The sequence below is a fragment of the Danio rerio genome, chromosome 22, assembly GCF_052040795.2.
Source record: "Danio rerio strain M-AB ecotype USA chromosome 22, GRCz13ab, whole genome shotgun sequence".
NCBI classification, from domain to species: Eukaryota; Metazoa; Chordata; class Actinopteri; order Cypriniformes; family Danionidae; genus Danio; species Danio rerio.
Genome location: NC_141042.1, coordinates 30,818,234 through 30,840,728, shown reverse-complemented (window position 1 = coordinate 30,840,728; position 22,495 = coordinate 30,818,234). Strand labels below are relative to the sequence as shown.

Genomic DNA, 22,495 nt, shown 5'->3' with positions numbered 1-22,495 from the left:
AGAAAAGAAAAGTCAAAATAAATAATAAAAGAATTTGTTAGTTTAATAAATTACACATGCCACCCTCCCTTTTATTATTATGAAAAGATTAAAAGTAACTTTAACATCCTTTGTTGCGTAACCATTTATGCATTTATTTTTTTCTGCCATTAATTTCTTAAGGCCACAATAATAATGTGTATTGACTAGTATAAAAGGCTTATAGAAAGTGTCATCCTTCTGGAGCTAGAAGAAATCTGTTCAAAGCCAAAATTAAACGAAGAAACATTTTCTTAAAAGGTAATATTTGTTTAATGGAGCTGTATTAAACAGTCTAGAATGCTCTTTCTGTCATGTAGCTTTCTGACAGAAGGCTGAGGTCTGTCTAACAACTGTGGGCCACATTAACCCCCCCCCCCCCCCCCCCACACCACCCCTGTTTCAGCAGTTTATTTTCACACCTCAACTTTGGAAAAAAATCAGGAAAGTGGGCGTGTCCAACTCTGTTTAGGTGGATTGTTGGAGGAGGGAAAAAGGCATGGTCCGTAAAAATTTGCATAAAAATGGGAGTGTCGGTTTGGGCACGGGCTGATTTTCACACATCCAAAACAAACAGACGCAGAGGAGAAAGACTGTGAGTGTGTTTACATGAACATCAGTAATCGAATTACTGGCCAAATTATTAAATAGTGGACTTTAACTGCAGTTTGGCTCTTTCACTCAGGAATTTCATTCATGCCCCTCGTGACAAACAAGATATTTGATTCTAGGAACTGCTGTTAGCATGTATCTTTCATGCAATGTTTCTTACTGCACGGCAAATGAGAGGAAAAAAAAAACATCTCTGCGTTTCTCTGTAACTTAAGCCTAGTTCACACTACAGGATTTTAAACATCAGCAGATCGCTGTGCTGTTCACTCTACATGACTTGACTTTGTGTCTTTTAATCTCTGAGGTGTTCACACTAAGCAACACTCCGTGAACGATCCACAAGAGGGGGGTCACACAACACCATGACCTGACAACAACTCATTCCCCATCAGCTTATTCAAGCTACCAAACCACAGCCAATGAAAATTTGAGGGAGGAGTCGTCAGAAAAAGCTGAACACTATTGGCTGCTTGTGTGCTGATGACATCACTGACAGCGTTTCAAGCTTTGGAGAAAGCATTTAAAAACATCGTCAAATCAGCTGATTTATCAGCGGATTAATCACTCATCTGCAAGGTTCGAGTGGATAGATACACCGAGAGTTTTTAATTTTTGTAATTTTATAACTTTTTTAAATTAAACTAACATATTTATAACACCCTGCCGTTTTCTAACTATCAGTGTATTTCTTTCTGACATTGTTATTTTTTTATTACAAAACAGAACTGAAGAACTGAGCATTTCTGCCTTAAATTACCATATTGGTCAAAATGACTGCATGCATGTCTGATACTTTTCGCTGTGACTTTAAATGTGTGTGCATTTTCTTGCCTGGCAACTTCCTGCTAACATAAACAAAACTTTCTGATGGCAAAAACATCAATTTACTTCAGATATCTTTCAAAACTGCATATTCTGTGCTGTTAAATAGCTCCTGTTTGAAAGTGAAAATGAAAGCCAAGACCTTTAAGTGTTTTAGTATCTTAACTACATATTTATAGGCTGTATTACCAAAAAAACATTATATTTTTAGGGTAATGGTTTCATTAAATACGATGCCAAACATTCAAAGCTTAATTTTAATATCTCAATAATAGATTTGAATGTAAATATGTTGTGACAGTATGGCGTTTTATATGAGAACGGTCAGAATGAGCCGTATGGTAATTCTAATAGTTACAGAATTCTAGTTCCACTGTTAATATAGCCTACTCTCGTGTCTGTGTTAACACAGAATGAAGTGAGTGCACTGATGCCCATTCTGACCAATCACAGATGTTTCTGCTGAGCTCCTGAACACACAGGCATTCAGCTCATGCTGATCTGCTCTCTCATTGGCTGCAGCTCGTCACTACATCTGACCACACGTGGGGTTGAGTCGGCCGACTGCTCTGGAATATTTAGCATGCTGAATGTTGGATTTCCGTCTGCGAGGTGTCGGCGACGCGTCAGCGAGCCTCGTTGATGCGTTGTTCAGTAGTTCACACATAAAGAGCGCCGAGCACCCGCAAATTTCTTCCCGATCACAGCCCGATCTGTCGGCGAGCTCGTTAACTTACAAATCGGGCTCAAATCAGGCTTAAAATCCTCTAGTGTGAACTAGACATTAGATGCACTCGTTAGATAGCATCAGAAAGCCGTGTGTGTTATTCCTGTCAAAAAATCCTCCACAACGGTAAGTTTGGTTGTGGTGCTTACACGTTTACACTTGGGAGAGCAGCATTTACAGCAGATTTTTTAGTCCATAATATTTAAGTTATTTTAACGTACGGTAAACTTTGTTAACTTAGAAATCATTTAACTAAGGTCTGTCTTTAAACACTTTAAGAGTACTGCTGACGATACGAACTAACTTTGCCTCTGAATAAACAAACAAAGACCACTGATCGCTTACTTACCAAATCTGTAGAGACAGGACTATCAACACCAACTGGAGCCAGGTCTTTATTAAAAGGAGATGAGCGGCAAATCTGGATTTCACCATTTCCAGATGAGAAAAGCTCTCTGGTAAGCAATGCTTTTTAGACACTTATTTCTATGGCATGTCGCGTGCACTGTAATCCACACGTGAATCCAGCTGCGCTTTCATAGAGGGAAAATGAAAACAAAACCTTCACTGCAGCAAATTATAAACGCAACACTGACGACCCATATCTCCCGCTTGGCAACACAACACGGCCCTTTTTGCCGTCTGAACACTGTAACTAGTAAAAACAGTCTTGGAATCTATCATGCATATTAATAAACTTACACGCATACACAATAGAGCGCGCTGATTGGTTTGAACTAAGTCTTACTCATGCATTAATGCAACAAACTCAGAGATGTAATAAGGAACTCCCAGGTACAGACGTCAAGTCTACACACTGGATACACACTAAGATTTCATGGCTGTGACGCAAAAAATTAGTTTCAAACCAGAAGTTCGAATGTGCTCGAAATAACGCTCAAAAAACAACCAGTTTTCACTTTTTAGTGAAATATATGTGTCCTAATAGTGTTTAAGCAGCACTGTCGTTCTTTAATGGCGCACTGACCACTACGATGTTGCCTCGCCCTGAAACATGTGTGTAATGATATGCAGAGGTTTATAGTCAAAGAACCACAAAAAGTGTACAAAAGAGTATAAAACAGTTCAGTGCCAGTGCCATACTGTATAGATAGTTCTACCGCTTTTGTACATTGTAAAGTAAAATGCCCAGACTCAAAAACAAAGAGCTGCACTGAATGCTTTCTATGGTAGGTGCATCCCCATGGTTTGTCACCTTTTTTTTTTTTTTTAAAGCTTTGTTAAATACAATAACGATTCTTTTGAAAATCAACAACGCTCATTCAAATATCCATTTTGATATGAAAAAAACCTTTGCACTTATAATTCTCTCACAATAAAAAAACTAATTTCTGTGCTTCTATGTCCATCAAAATTCTCATCTAGAGCACGTAACGCTCAGTACACTCTCTAAAACAGAGAAACTCTGAAACATAACCTGCTCCAGAGCAAGTTATCTTCATAAAGTAAGTTGCTATGGCTACTTAACATACCCCAAAAGTTACCTCTGTTTTTGGAACCAAAGCTGAGGTTATTCACGTACTTACTCTTAAACTTACCTAGATATGTCACATTACCTGCTTTTTAGAATACCCCTCCCCCCCCCATCCCCCCCTCCCCCATAAAGAAGGAAAAAGAGAGTTATAAGATCAAGGTCGTAAGCCAATCCCAACAAGGGAGATGGACAACCTGGGAGGCTGTTGTTGACAAGATTGTGTTGTGTATGGATTTGTGGAGAATGACACCAGCAAGGTTGAGCTTCCTAATCAGGGCAACATAGGGCACTCTCCCAAGCCCTAAGATTTTGCATCTCTGGTGTGGTGCAGAGGAAAGCTGCCAGCTCTGTGGCTATCCAAATCCCAGTTTACAACATATCCTGGTTAGCTGCAAGGCAGCATTGAGTCAAGAAAGAGATGGTGTTGCGACTAGGTCCTGCAGAAACTAACAGTCATTGAGGCTCACAGACTGGAAGCCAACAGTAACATCTCATGGCCTTTTCCAGTTTGTGAGGGAAGGGTGTGAGGCGCTTAGCATCACCACAAAGACGTGGTCGCTGCTGTCACCTGGAAGCAACTGGGAGCTGACAGCAGATTTTGATCAGCAGCTAAAGTTCCTGCAGCAAATTGCGATAACCTCCCTTCGGCTAGATATTTTGCTCTGGTCCACTGTTGCGAAAACTATCATCATGGTCCAACTAACAGTGCCATGGGAAGACATTTTGGACGCTGCATTTGAGAGGAAGAAAGGGAGCTAGCAGACCTTGCAGACACTTGTAAGGATGCAGGGTGTGCGTCCACTCATCCATGTCAGAGGCACTAAATTATCAAGATCACTAAAAGAGCTGGCAGAGGAGGCAGAGAAAATGAGCTTCTGGCTATGGCTTAGGAGGAAAGACAAGTCATGGGGGAGAGAAGGATCCTGGGGTTGGCTGCAGGGGACATCCCTACCGTTGCTCCACCACCTGGAGATGTTCCGGGATTAAAAGGAAGAAACATCAGGGTGGGTGGTTCCTGGTTGATGACCCTGCAGCCAACCTAAATGGCACAGGCAGAGGTGTGTGGCAGAAATGCCTTGCAGGTAGTTCTACCTGTGCTTACATCTATGTCACTTATGAGGCAGGTTGCGGGGGTTAGTTAGGGAAACCAAGAACTTTCTAACACTACGTGAAGTTTATTTATAAACTAATTTATACAGGATCACATGCTTATGATTGTTCTCAGCTGCTCCCGCATCAGCTCGTGATTGATTCTCCAATCAGATGATTCCTAACCCACTATAAATAACCACTTTATCTTATATCAATACCTTCATCTTGAAGAACTTTTTACTTTGAATGCAGAATGATTTCAGCCTCAGCGACATCCGAAGCTATTGGCTCAGCCCGGTACACAGTAATTATCGGCTCAGATGCCCTAACTTGCAGCGTAAATGAAAATGGCAGTAGACAGGATATTCACGAGATTAGACAAATGCATGTAACCCTCGATACACAAATGTATTATAAGCTTTTAATCAATGGACCAGATGCTCAGAAGTCTAAATTCCTCCAAAGAGAGAGAAGATACAACAACAGTGAAGGTCCTATTTAATCTCTCCACTGGATTTCCTCTTGGGTGGTAAGGAGTAGTTCTCACTTTGTGCATACCTGCGACGAGACATAGCTCTTAGATGAGGCGTGACTCAAAATCTCGTCCTTGATCACTGTGCAGTCCTTCCGGAAATCCATAATGTACTAGAAAGTTTTCCCATAAACATCTAGCCACAGTCTGTGCCTTCTGGTTTCTGGTAAGCACAGCCACCGCATATTTGGTGAAGTGATCTGTAATAACTAATATATCTTTGGTGTTACTCTGATCTGGCTCTAAAGACAAGAAGTCCATACAGACCAACTCCAATGGTCTGCTAGTCTTGATGTTCATCGTTTCAGCTGCTTTTTCAGGAAACACTTTTCTATGTACACATCTCTCACATGTCTTAATTTTCTCTTCCACAGATGATGACATTTTTGGCCAAAAGAATCTGGTCCTGACAAGTTAAGTGTCCTCTCCATGCCCATGTGTCCCATATCATTATGGAGACTCTTCAACACTGTTCCACGTAAAGCTACAGGTAAGGCTAATTGATAGTGAGTGCTTTCCTGATCTTGCTTCTTCCTATAAAGCAATCCATTCCTTAATTCTAATCTGCTCCATTCCCTTATCCACAGAGTAACAGCAAGCAACTGGTCTTTTGAACTAGAAGGTTTTTCATTTCGCTGTAAACAATCAAGAATGAATTTGAGATCAGGATCCATTCTCTGCTGTCTCTTTAACTCCTCGTTAGACAGGTAAGGAATGACTGGAAGACCATGCTCATTTTCTTGTTCAAACTCATTTGGTAATACATCTGCATGCAGGGCTAAGGACTCAACAAGGGCAATAGAAGGGTTGGAAAATTTGCATTTATCTGAGGAATGTCCAATCTGATGTCGATCACAGATGGCTTTTATGGCCTCTGGGAGGATACGAGAATCTTCAACTCCAAATTCATCTAAATGATGAAGGGTAAACTGTTTAATTCTCTCTCTCTCTTTCTGAGATGCAGGGTCATCTAAAAGCTCACCATGTGGTCGTCTTGAAAGGCCATCTGCATCACAGTTTTGGCTTCCAGCCCTATACTGAAGCTTGAAATTGTAAGTGGACAGACTTGACAACCAGCGATAACTGGTAGCATCAAGCTTTGCAGATGCCAGAATGTAAGTTAAAGGGTTGCTATCAGTTACGACCACAAATTCTGTTCCATACAAATAGTCACTGAATTTAGATGTGACTGCCCATTTAAGAGCTAAAAATTCTAGCTTGTGAGCTGGATACCGAGTTTCACTTCTTGTCAACCCTCTGCTTGCAAAAGCAATGACCCGCATTTGTCCCTCTTGTTTCTGGTATAAGGCTGCCCCGAGCCTAGTGGTACTGGCGTCAGTATGCAGAACATAAGGAAGCTTTGGGTCTGCAAATCCCAGAACAGGTGCAGAGGTGAGTTTCTCAATGATCATGTCAAAGGCCTGTTGACAAGGCTGATTCCATTTGTCTCCGAACTCCTTTTTGGGGTCCAGATATTGCTTATTCTTGTTCTCTTGTAGGTGACGTTTTTGAAGAGGTGGATACCCTACTGTGAGGTCATTAAGGGGTTTGATTATCTTGGAATAATCATGAATGAACCTCCTATAGTATCCAGAAAATCCCAGAAAATATCTTAATTCTTTGAGATTTCTAGGTCTTGGCCAGGTTTTTAGGGCCTCGATTTTCACTGGATCAGTCTCCACTCCATTTTCTGATAGAATATGACCAAGGTATCGAACAGAAGTCTGGAAAAACTTGCACTTTTCAGGCAATAGCTTCAGTCCAAATTCTTTTAGCCTTTTCAAAACGTGCATCAGCCTTGATTCATGCTCTTCTAAACTTTCAGAGAAAATGATCAGATCATTGATGAAGACCAACACCTCTTTCCTATTCAAGTCACCCATGCATCTTTCCATCAGCCTTTGAAACGTACTTGGGGCATTGGTAATGCCTTGGGGCATCCTATTGAACTCCCAGAACCCCAAGGGACACACAAAGGCAGTTTTACTTTTGTCAGCTTCCTCCATCTCAATCTGATAATATCCTGAATTTAAGTCAAGGACAGAGAACCATTTCGAACCAGTGAGTACTGAAAAGACCTCTTCCAGATTTGGCAGGGCATAGGCATCTTTAATGGTTTGTGAGTTCAGCTTTCTTAAGTCAATTTGCAACTCAAGTCTTGCAAATGTTTTCGTACTGCATCAATGTCCTGAGGATGTATGGGTCGAGGTCTGTGTTTGAAAGGAGTCTCATCATTAAGCTTTATTCGGTGAGTGACTTTGTTTGTATGTCCATAATCTAAGTCATGCAAGGCGAAGACTTCAGGCATGGAATTTAATTGATCCATTATTCGTTTCTTCCATTCAGGTGTCAATGGGGAATTTTCAAAGTCAAATTTGAGATTGGAACAAACAGAAAGTTCTTTATTTACAGTGCTGGAATTTACTTGCCCACTCTTTATTACTTCTTGGACTGCCCGCATTTCAGCAATTATAGTTCTGGGATAGATGGTAATGTCAGTCTGAGTTTCATTCCGTAACACAACTGGTAACTGTTGATGCCTTTTGCTGGGTAAGGAATGCAAACAGCTGGTAACTAGCAAACCACCAGGTAAAGCGGGTGAAGTTGGTGACTCTAGAGCTACACATTTCCCTACATGAGGACAATCAACTAGAACATGTCCATCAAGAACCACTGTACATCCTGCAGGTACTACCTCTGGAACATGTCCATTGAATTTGATACAGCCCACTACATCAGCACTTGCTTCTTTGTATCTTGCTTCTAAAACTTTTTGCACTGCATGGTAACCATGGAAGCTAGATTGAGGAAAGGAAGCAGATTGTTGTACATAGTTGCTGTAAAGAGCATCTAATGAATTTATGCCAATTAGAACTTGGGGAGTGTTCATCAAATCTGGGACTACCAGGGCTAAAGTGGGCACTTCTGTCTCTGTTCCAAGGAACTCTCTGGGAAACTTAAGAGTCAATTCCACATATCCAAGATAAGGCACTGTTTGACCATTTGCCCCTTCCACTTCCAGCAAGTTATCCAATGATTTAAATGGACAATTTGATAAATTCTCTTGATAAAATGACCAGGTAACAGTAGTTACTTGGGACCCTGTGTCCAGAAGGCAGGAAACTCTTTTTTATTACCAACAGTTATTTGGGCAGTACACTTTACTCCCACTAATCCTCTTGGTAAATTTCTCAAAGGGCGTGCGACACATGCATTTTTATTTAACAATTGTTTACGTTTCTCAGGGCAATTATTTTTTTTTTTTAGTCTCTGTATACCCCTCTACAGAGACCATCCTCAGTTTAAAGGATTCATTGTTGCAACTTGTTGGGTATCCCACTGGGCTTGTCGCTCCCTTAACTTGCGTTTTTTTTCAGCAACTTTAGTAGGGTCAGGAGCATTACTACAGCTGCTGGCAAGATGACCATCTTCCCCACATCTAAAACAATACCCCGGACGAGGTATACTTTCAGGTATTTTACTAGCTCTGTAACAATCTGTTGCTCCAGGTTCAGGCAGCAAGTTTCTGGTGCGGTTTCTATACATATCAGGGGCAGTCAGTTGAACCTTTAAATCAGCAATCTGTCTCTTTAAGTCAGCAATTTCAGTTACTGCCACATCACTTTTAATTTTTGGAGTGGCTGTAGTTTGCATTGTAATCTGTGCCTGTAACTCAGTGACAACATTTCTCAGCACACTCACTTCATCTGGTTTCGCATTTTTTTCCTTTTATTTCTGGCTTGAATGCTTTTGCAGTGCAACAACTTGAGCTTGAAGTTCACACACTTGCTTTGCGAGAGATGTGTCAGTTTGATCATCCTGCGTTTCACATTGGTGGGCAGATATCTGGTGAGCTGACAGTCTGAATTTCGAGGGGGCAGGATAGTGTTTATTTAGCCCTAAATGTTTTCTCATCCTTTCTTCTTTAGAGGCATTTTTATCTTCTTCTATACGGACGAGAACTACTATTTCTGCAAATGAAGGAGGAGTGGCTTTTCTCCTTTCCAATTAAAGGTCAGCAATGAGGGAACTGTCCCAACAGCCGCGACAAAACTGCTTTAGAAGATATCGGTTTCTCTCTTCTTCAAAAACCCCACCTCGTCGAATAGCTGTGCTTAAGAGAACTTGTAATCTGTGCAGGTAAGTTGAAGGTTTCTCACCATTGTTTTGGAAGCTATTCATAAATCTGGCTAATAACTCATCTCTGTCTTCTACAGAGCCATATACAGACTCCAGCAATTCCAGATATACTGCAGGTAAACTGTTAGGTGAGACATGTTTAACAATATCTGCAGCAGGGGGAAGCAGACTGTCTATGATTTTTCTGGCTCGATTTAAGTCAGATATAGAAGGATCTGTCAGTAGGAGATCAACACTGGCACGCCAAGTGTCAAAGTCTGGCTCATTAACAGGTCGAGGAATTTTTCCAGAGAAAAATCGGAGGCTCGCCAGTCCAACTCCACAATTAGACACGCACCGATGGAAGTTGAGACAATCCATATCCAGAAAAGAGTTCACACTTCAATTAATTAAAATCCAGAGCAGATCACATCCAGCAACTGGATAGATAGTCGATAGAACATCTCACGATGAAAAACCAAAAGAAGATGCAAAAAACGAACAAAACAAAGGAAAAAAAACCTGGCCTTGAAAACACAAGGCCAAAGAAACCATTAGCATTTTACTGTGCAGGGCTCGACAATAAGGACTGCCCGATGGCCCGGGGCCAGCGTGCGAGACACTCGGGCCAGTGTACAGAATTTTACTGGCCTGATCGGGCCAGTGCTGCCTTTTTGCCTGCCAGATCGAGCCAGAGCTGCGTGCTGCGACTGTCTGTCAATTGTGTGCAAATACAACCTTACGGTGCTTTCACACATAGACGTTTGTTTCGGAATCTGTCTCGTTTCCCCCGTTAGCGCGTTTTTTTTGGCATATATCCAGCAGTTGCGCTGGCATCCGCGCCAAATCAACCAGTCCGAGATCGCCTGAATGAGACTGTCTCTGCCCTATTGAGCGGATCGATTGTAGTGAGAAAACAAAACAATGCAACGAACTAACAAACCAGGCTATGTTACAATGTATTATGATCGTGTAATAGCCATATATACGGCTATATGAAGAGAGCATGATGAGCAGGGCCAAATGTCATTCTTACCGGTAAATGCGAAAGTAAAAGCATGCTGAAATATTACCGAGAGCTGTTTATCCAGCCTGATCTCGGTTTATCTGTTAGGACAATTGACTTAAGTTAATATATGATAATTTTTCCATATTTTAATCATATAATCTGTTGTGTTAGGCCAGTTGTTTTGTTCATTTCTGCACTGACAGCTCGAAAGAAAATCAACATTGATCTGCTTCGCGATCTGATGCAGTCTCGGTTCATCTGCTATGTCTCTCTATAATTTAAGCCTAAAATACAGAATTCTAGCCAACGTTTCTTTAATAGATTGATTAATTCAATAGATAGATATCTACAAAACCTGACAATTGAAATGAGGCTCTGTATGAGAAAGTCTGACCTCGATTTGTATTTGGTGACGATGTCTGTGGGTTGTTAATATTTTAGTGCACATTTTCGCTTATAAAATATTCTATACACAACTGGTCAAAAGTTTGGGGTCAGTATGATTGTTAAATAGGTTAAACTAAGCTCCTTCTGCTCACCAAGGCTGCAATTATTTCATCATAAATACAAATTGTGAAATGTTGCATAAAATAACTGTTCAAAAGTAGTTTATCATTTAATTTATTAATTTATTCCAGTGATTTTAAAGATGAAATTTCAGCTAACTCCAGTCACATGATGCTTCAGAAATCACTAATATTAATTATTATTATTATATTTATTAATGGTAATAGTAATAAAATCAATAATGTCTGGAGTTATGATTTTATTTGAAACTACATAAAATAGCAAAGCAGTTATTTAAATTTTTGATGAATATTTAACAAGTAAACATTTTTTACATTTATAAATATAGCCTTGATGAACTGAATAATTTTCCATAAAAAACATTTTAAAAATTACTGTAAATAAATATACAGAGTTATTAGCCCCCTTTTGTTGTTTTTTTCTTTTTAAAATATTTCCTAAATGATGTTAAACAGAGCTAAGAAATGTTGATAGTTTGTCTGATAATATTTTTTCCTCTGAACAAAATCTTATTTGTTTTATTTTGGCTAGAATAAAAGCAGTTTTTTTATGAACCATTTTAAGGTCAAATTTATTAGCCCCTTAAGCTAATTGTTTTTCAGACTGTCTACAGAACAAACCATCATTATACAATAACTAGCCTAATTACCATAACCTGCCTAGTTACCCTAATTACCCTAGTTAAGCCTTTAAATGTCACTTTAAGCTGTAAAGAAGTGTCTTGAAGAATATCTAGTCTAATATTATCTACTGTCAGCATGGCAAAGATAAAATAAATCAGTTATAAGAGATGAGTTATTATTATGTTTAGACATAAATCGGTTATTAACGGTTAAATGGTCAGATTACTATTAATTTTATATTAAACAAATTGACGTGTCTATGTTGTGTCTGACACATTAAATATTGCATTTGAAAATAGGCTACTGATTTATTTTTAAATGCTAGCATATTAATAACAGAACAGAACAACAGAGCATCTTCACGCACCTGCAGTGTTTAGCACAGAAGAGCAGAATAATCTAAATAAAATGAATAAAATAAATAGGACTGCCCTAAATTATTTTCATTTAAATAATTAATTTATATTACAAAACGAAAATACTGACTGATTCTTTTTAACAACCGGCATAGGATGTTTTTTTCCAATCATGTTTTTTCTTTCGTCAAATAAAAATCGCAGACTTCCTCAAATTGCCCGCTCCACGGAAAATATGCATTTATTTAATGCCCCGCTGTTATTATTATAATAACAAAACCTTTTACATTTTAATAGAAATCATTATTTTAAAGAATATGTCCTGATGGTTTCCTCTCTCTCCCTCGCGGTTCAAGTGCGCGTGCTGCGTGATGAAAAGACAACAACACGCGCGCATATGTAGACTTTTTGTAACAGTTTTGTTGTTTAAATATGCTATTGCATTAATGTGCATACATGCTTTGTAAGCCGAAAACAACGTTTCCTCTTATGAAACGACTGAATCAGCTGGGTATCGATTGTGCATAAGTGTTGCTGTCTGTGTTGTTACAATTGTAATATTTAATAATATTATGATATACAAGATTTGTACATTCATACAGCTCTGGATAACTTAAGCGATTAGACCTTCAGAGCGGCATTATGCGTCCTGAAGTAAAGCGAAACGGCTATAAACTCCAGCAAGATAGAGTGATTATATACAGTCATATACCTTTATCTATAAATAAAGTATAACTATAGAAACTGTGTTCATCTTAACTGAAAGCTTCGTCCTGTTTCCTGGCCTCACGCATCGCGCTGTCAGTCAGCACGTAACATTAACTCCCAAAGGGTTAAACAGAAAGCGCACAGCATGGTTACAGAAAAGTTTCCTCTGCAGAGGAGTCGGGGCATCTGGTGAACGCCCATCCCTCTCTGCGCAGCCACAATAACAACAATGCTCTGACAGCACTGGCAATGTTTCTGCCGTTGTCTGTTGTCAAGAGGGGTTAAGTTGGTTTTGTTTCTGATATTCCTGACACATTCAGACGGTCCCTTACTAAGAGCTCTGTGGCTGTGCGAGCTCTCCCGGTTAAACGCTAATTGCGAGGGCTTAAACGGAGCAGTGGAGCGGAAGAAAAGTGTTTCCTCACGTTCTTCTTCAACTAGTTCAACTTTTGCAGGCACGCGTGACATTATTGGAAAGGTAGTCACGGGGTGTGTCGCGATTCTCCCTTATCACACCGCGACACAGGATCATAGATCTGAGTGCCGCGATTTCGATTTGATATCGTGTATCGTTACAGCCCTAATATATATATATATATATATATATATATATATATATATATATATATACTAATATGCGTACCTAAATTTCTCCATCAGGACTCAGCTGTCAGCTGGCACTGCGTGTTCAGCTCCTCCTGCTTCCAGTCTTAGTCCCTCCGGGTCCTTAATACATTTTAATTCAAATTATTTATTATAGTCTTTCGCTCAATCCTGTTCAGATATTGTATTAATATCCTACCCTAAAATCCCTAATGTATATTCTACGTTTTTATCTTTATGTCCATTATTGCTTAAATATTCTGTTGATTCCCTCCTCTCTTGTATATATTAAATGCATTCAAACACAACATGTTCTACGGTTTCTCTTACTCCACAATGATCACATGAATCATTTTCTGTAACTCCTAGTATTGACATAGTTGATTTTAATCCAGTGTGTCCAAGCCTCAGTCTAGTTAATATAACTTCTTCCTTTCTGTTCATACACATTTCTTTTTGTCTTTACTATTTTTTTAATTTTATATAGATGTCATCCCTTCTTATCTCTATCCCAGATTCCTTGCCATTCTTTCTTAATATTTTCTTTAATAATAGATTTAATTTCACATTTTCCTAAGGTAACCCTAATATCTAATGTATTACTTTTCAATGTTTCCTTTGCCAGTATATCAGCCATTTCATTTCCATATATTCCTTAATGCGCAGGTATCCAGCAAAACCCCACTGTCCCTCCTTTCTTTTGTATACGATTCAAAATTGTGAATATTTCATAAATTAAATCTTCTGGTTGATTTATAAGTAATTAAAGATGATAATGCTGATGCTGAATCAGAACACATACCTTCTCAGGGCATATTTCTTCCACCCATGTTAGTCCTATTATTATTGCAGTTGTTTCTATAGAATAAATTGATAACTTATCTATTAATCTTTTTGAAATTCCTATTTTTAATTTTGGAATGTATACACCTATGCCTGAAACTCCTGTGACTGGGTCTTTTGATCCATCAGTATATATTTGTAAACTTTCATAGAACTTCTCTTGTACATGATTTTTAATTTTTGGAATTATCCCACCCATCTCTTCCCAGTCCCTCAACTTTTCAATTATTTCCAGATCAACTTTAACCTCAGGAAATATCCATGTTGGAATCTCTCCCCTTTTAGAAGACATACTACACTCTATATCTGCTACTTGATACTTTTCTGCCAATTGATTTGTGTTCCATCCCAACCCTCTTCCTTTTTTTACTTACATACTCCCAACAACTTTCTAATATTTCCTTAGCAATATGAGCTCCCTCATAATTTTTAATATACTTCCAGTATACCATGGATAGCTTTATTCTACGTAAATTTAATGGCATTTCATTTGCTTCCACCAATAATGCATCAATTGAAGTTGTTCTTACTGCACCTAAACAAATCCTAAGAGCTCTATACTGTATTTATCTAATCTACTTAATAAAGTTGCTGAAGCTGCTCCATAAATCATACATCCGTAATCTAATAAAGATCTAATTATGGCTTGATATATTGTCATTAATCCCATTCTTTCTGCTCCCCATTCTTTTCCAGCTATTGCTCTCATCACGTTTAAAGCCTTTCTACATTTATTTTCAATTTCATCTATATGTTTTTTCCAGTTATATCTTCTATCAAACCACATACCTAGATATTTAAATGATTCCACTCATTCTAGTACATTATTATATAATGTTAGTTCTTGATTTTCCAGCATTTTCCTCTTATTAGTAAATATTATACAACATGACTTACTTGTTGACATTTTAAAACTCCATTCCATAGTCCATTGTTCCACATTTGTATAGCTGTCTGTATACATGAAACAACATTCGTGATATTACGTCCTCACTTCCATATGGCACCATCATCTGCATATAATGCACAACCTATCCCAAATCCGGTCCCCTTTTGCTGTCTCATTCATTATCACTCTTTTTTTTTTCTTTTGCAGGACATTGCACTAAATGACAAATAACAATTTGCTGAATTAATAAAAGATGCTAGTCTTAATTTAAATGAATAAACAGTATTATCTATTTATAGAAAAAAAAAATATATATATATATATATATATATATATATATATATATATATATATATATATATATATATATATATATATATATATATATATATATATATATATATCACCCAAATGTGGTTGCAAAAATTTGGGTGCACCACACTTGCTCTAACCGGTGTATGTTTTATTTAGTCTATTCTGTTAATTTTTATGTGATATTTTACCCGATTAAAGATAACACTTAACAATAGATAGAATACTTACACCAGCCATAGGCTTTGTGTCAAACAACATAAACAAACAAGGAAACTGATGTCTTTAGACTTTTGCATGTGCTTTAAAGATATTTGTTCTTCAATGGAACTACTAAATATGTGTAACAGAGCAACATTTTTATACAGTATTGATTGTAATAGATGCCAGCTGTGCACACTGACACCGCCAACTCTTATTGGCCTGTTTTGTTACTCTGTCAGATGATTATATTCTGATGAAATCCCCACAGTGAAAGTTATCAACATAGCATTTGCAACACAAAGTTAAATTTGTATATGATGGTCTATGATAAAAAATAAACACAGAAATGTCTGCAATGTGAATAGCACTGTCTGCCAAGTGACCAAGGTGTGGAACAGACGTGCACAAAACCACACTGTTTGTTAACCGCAAAGATGCAGAGGTGTGAACATTTACTGAAAAATGTGCCTGTGATTTTAAACTGTATCTTAAAATCTATTTGAAAAATGAAACAGCATTTGATTGACATAAAAAAAACAATTAAAAACACAGAGCTTGTTTTATATTGTTTTTGGATATTGTTTGTAACATGTTTGATGCTTTCATGAAAGCTGCGGCTGGGGTAAAAAAGGTGCTTGAGCACTGCAAGCAATAAAAATAACCTTGTGGTTTACATGCAAGTCCTGCAACTATTCTAAAAAAGAGGCATAAAAGCAAGCATCTCCAATCAAAATGAGACACAGAATGACTTATAAAAAATGAAAACATATACAAAATAACTGTTGTTTACCTTTTATTTTTTCAACAGATATTTTTAATATGCAACTTTAAAAATAGCATTTCAGAACTGATTGTTAACTATGTAATCACAAAAGTTCTTGAGTGTGAAACAAATTTGCAGTAAAAAAAAAATACAATGAACAGATCTTCATCATTCTGTTTCATACTTTACATTTGATATACAGTTTTATATAATATAACATAAGACATCTGAACATGTTAAGTTTTTTTTTTCAATTTTAAATGTTTTACAATATTACATCACTAAAGTCATTAAATTACAGGTATGTTCAAAGTTTATAAATATAATTTGACATGTCTATAAATGTACATTATTTCATACAGGTCTCATAGGCTGTAGAAGAGAGTACAACCTCGTCTCATCGCAATGTCTGTTTTCAGTGGGTGGCGTGGGAAGATTAACTTCTGCATACTGAAAGATTAAGATAACAGCAATAAATGTCCATACATTTAGTAAAGTGGAGTTAGCTGCTCATTATCAGAAAATTATTCATTGCTATGTGATGTGTTAACATACCAAGTAATAAGCCTGGAAGATCTTCCCAAATAAATAATAAAGGACATGTGTATTAAATCGACAAATTAATTATAATTATCTTAAGATCAGGTATCTCAGTTCCATATGTTGCTGTGGAGCATCATGTGTCTGATTTTTGTCTGTGGGATCTTTAATTGTATACATTTTTATTCAATTTCAGTCTTTAACAAAATAACATTGCTGTTAAAATATTCATTCATTCATTCATTTGTTCTCCTTCGGCTTAGTCCTTTTATTCTGTCAAAATATTTGTCGTTTAAACTATGTGTCTTTTATTAAGTATACAGTTCAAGGCAAAACGCTCTGGTTACTAAAGTAACCCTCGGGGAACGGAAATGCTATAAGCTGTGGCTGGGGGAGAAAAGGTGCTTGAGCACTGCAAGCAATGAAATAACCTTGTGGTTTACATGCAAGTCCTGCAACTATTCTAAAAAAGAGGCATAAAAGCAAGCATCTCCAATCAAAATGAGACACAGAATGACTTATAAAAAATGAAAACATATACAAAATAACTGTTGTTTACCTTTTATTTTTTCAACAGATATTTTTAATATGCAACTTTAAAAATAGCATTTCAGAACTGATTGTTAACTATGTAATCACATAAGTTCTTGAGTGTGAAACAAATTTGCAGTAAAAAATACAACAAACAGATCTTGATCATTCTGTTTCATACTTTATATTTGATATACAGTTTGTTATAATATAACATAAGACATCTGAACATGTTAAGATTTTTTTTTTTTTCAATTTTAAATGTTTTACAATATTACATCACTAAAGTCATTAAATTACAGATATGTTAAAAGTTTATAAATATAATTTGACATGTCTATAAATGTACATTATTTCTTACAGGTCTCATAGGCTGTAGTAAAGTGGAGTTAGCTGCTCATTATCAGAAAATTATTTATTGCTATGTGATGTGTTAACATACCAAGTAATAAGCATGGAAGATCTTCCCAAATAAATAATAAAGGACAAAATCGACAAATTAATTATAATTATCTTAGAAGTGCGTGTATAAGATATTCTTTCATTTCAGAAGTATTTCCCAAATGATGTTTAACAGGGCAAGGACACTTTGACAGTATTGCCTATTTATATTTTTATATAAAATAAAATAATATTTCAGAAAGACTACACATTTCACACGAGGATTAATAATTTTGACATCGACTATGTAGTTTTTAGATCTTTTTATTTTAGCATTAGTTTTTTTGACAATAAATAAAAATGTATATAAATGTATATAACAATTTAATGTATATAACATAATAAATGTATATAATGTATATTTAATGTAAATTGTGATTCATGTTTAATTAGTATCAAATCTGATGTGACATTGATCTCAGCTCTTATAAATTTTAAAAGTTTAACAAAGGGACTTTTTAAAGTGATTTCTTGAGATTTTTAATAGTCTGCAATTGCGTACTGTGTACTTTTGTTAATTTACAGATTTATTTATCATGTTAATACTTAGATATTAACATGTAACAAAAAATGTTTTATTTTGTGGTTTTAGTTAACTATATTAACCTTGATCTGTACAACTTCTGTTTTAATATCCATAAATGATTGACTATATGATTATACAACTGATGATAATTACAGCATAAAGACCATTAAAAGACAACATACTACGTGTGAATGATATTTTGGCACATATTAGTGCTTTTTTACATTCTATTTATTATTATAGTGCAAAAATATTTGGATCGTTCAAATATTAAATATATTAATAAATGTATAATAAGTAATACACAAAGATATATATAAAAATACTTACTTGTGAATCAACTGAGTATTGTGCTGCAGTGTTACTTTGTCGGTTGTCCAAACTCTTTTTAGTCCTTGTCTGAATGTAGCTCTTCCCCAAGCCTGAAATTGCAGTACATAAAAATAATTTCACAAATAAACATATATGGTCCTTTGTTACATTTATGTGAGTCTTGAGTTTTCTTCCTACTACAGTATCAAAGAGACTCTCATCCAAACATTCACTAATTTTCCTTCACAGCATCTGCTTACCATTATTCATTAGGGGTCGCCACCGCAGAATTAACTGCCAACGATTCCAGCATGTTAATTCCAGATATGTTTTACACAGCGGATGTCCTTCCAGCTGCAACCCAACTCTGGGAAACGTCCATACACACTCATTCACACACATACAATACGGCCAATTTAGCTTAATTTAGCTTGTCAATTTACCTTCTTGCTGTGAGGTGACAGTGCTATCCAATGAACCACCGCACCACCCTTGTTTAAACACTTAGTTCATAAAAAATAAAATACAAACCTATTACTGCAATGATCAACAGCACATTGAGCAGGACAGATGCGAAAATCAGGTATCTCAGTTCCATATGTTGCTGTGGATTTTTGTCTGTGGGATTTTTAATTGTAAACATTTTTATTCAATTTCAGTCTTTAACAAAATAACATTGCTGTTAAAATATTCATTCATTAATTCATTTGTTCTCCTTCAGCTTAGTCCTTTTATTCTGTCAAAATATTTGTCGTTTAAACTATGTGTCTTTTAATAAGTATACAGTTCAAGGCAAAACGCTCTGGTTACTAAAGTAACCCTCGGGGAACAGAAATGCTATAAGTAGATTTAATCCACGTATGGGGAATTTAGTTCAGAAAGCCAATCGTCTGAAAAAGTATGTACACGCGCCAATGAAATGCCAAATGAACTGGCAGCATCTGTCACGAAATACAGGGAGACCCAATTGCAAGTAAAAGATATATTTATTACTCAGACAGAAAAACAGAAGGATGAACGCAGGCAGATGAACTGTGAGTCAAGCGAGCAGCAGGAAATGTAGTAATCGAACAGAGAGCACTGTAGAAAAAGATCAGAGAGCCGTCAACAGATAAGGTACAAGAGTCCAAACACAGAGCTCTCCCTGCGACACACGACCAGAAACTCAGCGACCGGAACCTGACAGGACACAGACAAACAGACGTGAAGATAACGAACTGACACTGTGAGACAGAAACGCTGAACATATATAGGCGCGGTAATGTGCTGCACCTGTGGTCCGCTGATTACACCTGAGCGGTGCTGCGCACGGCAAGGCTGGTGACAGCGTTCACGTGACCACCCAGCTGATAATGTAAACACAACTGACAGCAACGCGACTCCAACACAGACACAGAGACACCCAAACACACACACTTATACACGCATATACGCATAACGCACCACACCGCACACACACATACACAAACGCAGACACATCATAAAAGAACAGACAGATCCACAATCGTGACAATACCCTCTCTCCTAGGAACGCCTCCTGGCGTTCCCAGACGAGCATACCTGACGATTGTAATCATCGATAAGAGAGTGATCCAGTATGTCCCCAGCCGGGACCCAACTTCTATGCTCAGGACTGTAACCTTCCCAGTCCACCAAGTACTGGAATCCTCGTCCCCTCCATCTAGAGTCCAGGATGCGCTTAACTGAATAAGCAGTCTCCCCATCTACGAGACGTGGCGGGGAGGGGAACTGGTGTGTGCAGATTAATTGCCGTATGAAAAACTGGCTTTATTTTAGATACATGGAACACGAGATGAATTCTCCTGTACGCTGGAGGTAATTTGAGGCGGATTGCCACAGGACTAATGATTTTAGTGACAATAAATTGGCCAATAAATTTAGGAGCTAGCTTATTACAAACGGTGCGGAGCGGAATATTCTTAGAAGAAAGCCACACTTTTTGACCGACAACGTAAACGGGAGGCTTAGACCGGTGGCGATGTCTGGCCCTGCTCCAAGTGCGGCGGCACCTCTGGACAAAGGCGTGAACGGAGGGGACCGCGACTTCAGATTCCAGACTGGGAAAAATTGGTGGCTGGTAACCTAACCTACACTGAAACGGAGAAAGGCCCGTGGCCGACACTGGTAACGAATTATGTGCGTACTGCACCCACGATAGCTGCTGACTCCAGGAGGAGGGATTCTGTGAGACCAAACATCGCAATGTGCGCTCAAGATCCTGATTGGCTCGCTCGGTCTGACCGTTACTCTGGGGATGAAAGCCAGACGAAAGACTCACAGTAGCCCCCAATAAACGACAGAATTCCCTCCAAAATTTAGAGATAAACTGAGGCCCCCTGTCAGAAACCACGTCCGTCGGGAGGCCATGAATGCGAAAGACGTGATTAATGACAGCAACCGCTGTCTCTCTGGCTGACGCTAATTTGGGCAGAGGGACGAAATGAGCAGCCTTCGAGAACCGGTCCACTACGATTAAAATCACCATGTTGCCGTTGGAGGGAGGCAGACCCGTAACGAAATCTAGCGAGATGTGGGACCAGGGTCTCGAAGGCACTGACAGCGGCTGAAGGAGTCCCGCGGGTGGCCGATTGGATGTCTTGGAAACAGCACACACAGAGCAAGCCAATACAAAATCAAAAAAAATGTTAGTAATAACAATCCGCTTAGGCACTACGGGTTCAAGTGACGATGTACGCTCCGAAGAATCAAAAAGATGGGATAACGCGTCGGGCTTAATGTTCTTAGATCCCGGTCTATATGAGATGGTGAAATTGAACCGTCCGAAAAATAACGCCCACCGAGCCTGCCTAGAGTTTAATCTTTTGGCGGATTTGATGTACTCAAGATTCTTACGATCGGTCCAGACGATAAAAGGGACCCCCGACCCCTCTAACCAATGACGCCACTCCTCCAAAGCAAGCTTGACGGCCAACAGCTCTCGATTACCAATGACGTAATTTCTTTCTGCAGCTGATAACCGATGAGAATAATACACACACGGGTGGATCTTGCCATCCGAGGAGGAGCGCTGGGACAGGATAGCTCCGACCCCGACCTCTGACGCGTCGACCTCCACCACAAACGGCCGGCAGGGATCAGGGGTTATCAGGATTGGAGCTGAAACAAAGCAGCCTTTCAGTTTTGAGAACTTAGCTTCGGCTGCGCTGGACCACCTGAACAGCGTTTTGGAGGAGGTCAAGGCGGTCTGAGGTGCGGCGAGCTGGCTGAAATTGCGAATAAATCGCCGGTAGAAATTGGCAAAGCCCAGAAACCTCTGCAGGGCCTTACGGGAATCAGGAGTTGGCCAATTTACCACAGCCTTAATCTTCTCTGGATCCATGCGCAACCCCTCGACTGACACGATATGCCCTAGAAAGGGAACAGACTGTGCATGAAAAATGCATTTCTCCGCCTTGACATAAAGACCATTCTCTAACAGCCTCTGAAGCACTCGCCTGACGTGCTGAACATGTTCCTGGAGAGAATGGGAAAATATCAGTATGTCATCCAGGTAAACATAAATGAACTGATCTATCATATCTCTCAGCACGTCATTGAAGAATGCTTGGAAAACAGCCGGAGCGTTGGAAAGGCTGAAGGGCAGAACGCAGTACTCAAAATGCCCTCTGGGGGTGTTAAAGGCTGATTTCCACTCATCCCCCGCTCTTATGCGAACCAAACGATAAACATCGCGGAGATCTAATTTTTAAAAAAAGTTTGCCCCCTGCAGACGTTCAAAGGCTGAAGACATCAACGGCAAAGGGTATGTATTCTTGATCTTGATCTTGGCTGCTAGAGAATCAGAAATATATTTCTCCATGGCCTCCCTCTCTGGAGCAGAAAGCGAGTATAATTTGCCTTTAGGCAGA

At 38.4% G+C, this 22,495-nt stretch overlaps 1 protein-coding gene and 1 long non-coding RNA gene across 2 annotated transcripts in view; both read right to left on the bottom strand.

Moving 5' to 3' along the window:
* Positions 1–1,341: 1,341 nt before the first annotated feature.
* Positions 1,342–22,495, bottom strand: part of LOC147838569 (uncharacterized) — a 142,783-nt gene continuing 121,629 nt past the window's right edge. The window contains exon 3 of the long non-coding RNA XR_015522232.1: positions 1,342–2,245. This is a non-coding gene — a long non-coding RNA (uncharacterized LOC147838569). The remainder of the gene's footprint in view (positions 2,246–22,495) is intronic.
* The window catches only part of LOC141380213 (uncharacterized), an 89,523-nt gene continuing 83,300 nt past the window's right edge, over positions 16,273–22,495 (bottom strand). Inside the window, exons 4-6 of the mRNA XM_087304545.1 lie at positions 19,137–19,223; positions 18,624–18,715; positions 16,273–16,705 (exon numbers count right to left, since the gene is read on the bottom strand). Of these exons, the coding sequence (XP_087160671.1) occupies positions 16,610–16,705; positions 18,624–18,715; positions 19,137–19,223 (275 nt within the window). The 3' untranslated portion in view covers positions 16,273–16,609. The remainder of the gene's footprint in view (positions 16,706–18,623; positions 18,716–19,136; positions 19,224–22,495) is intronic.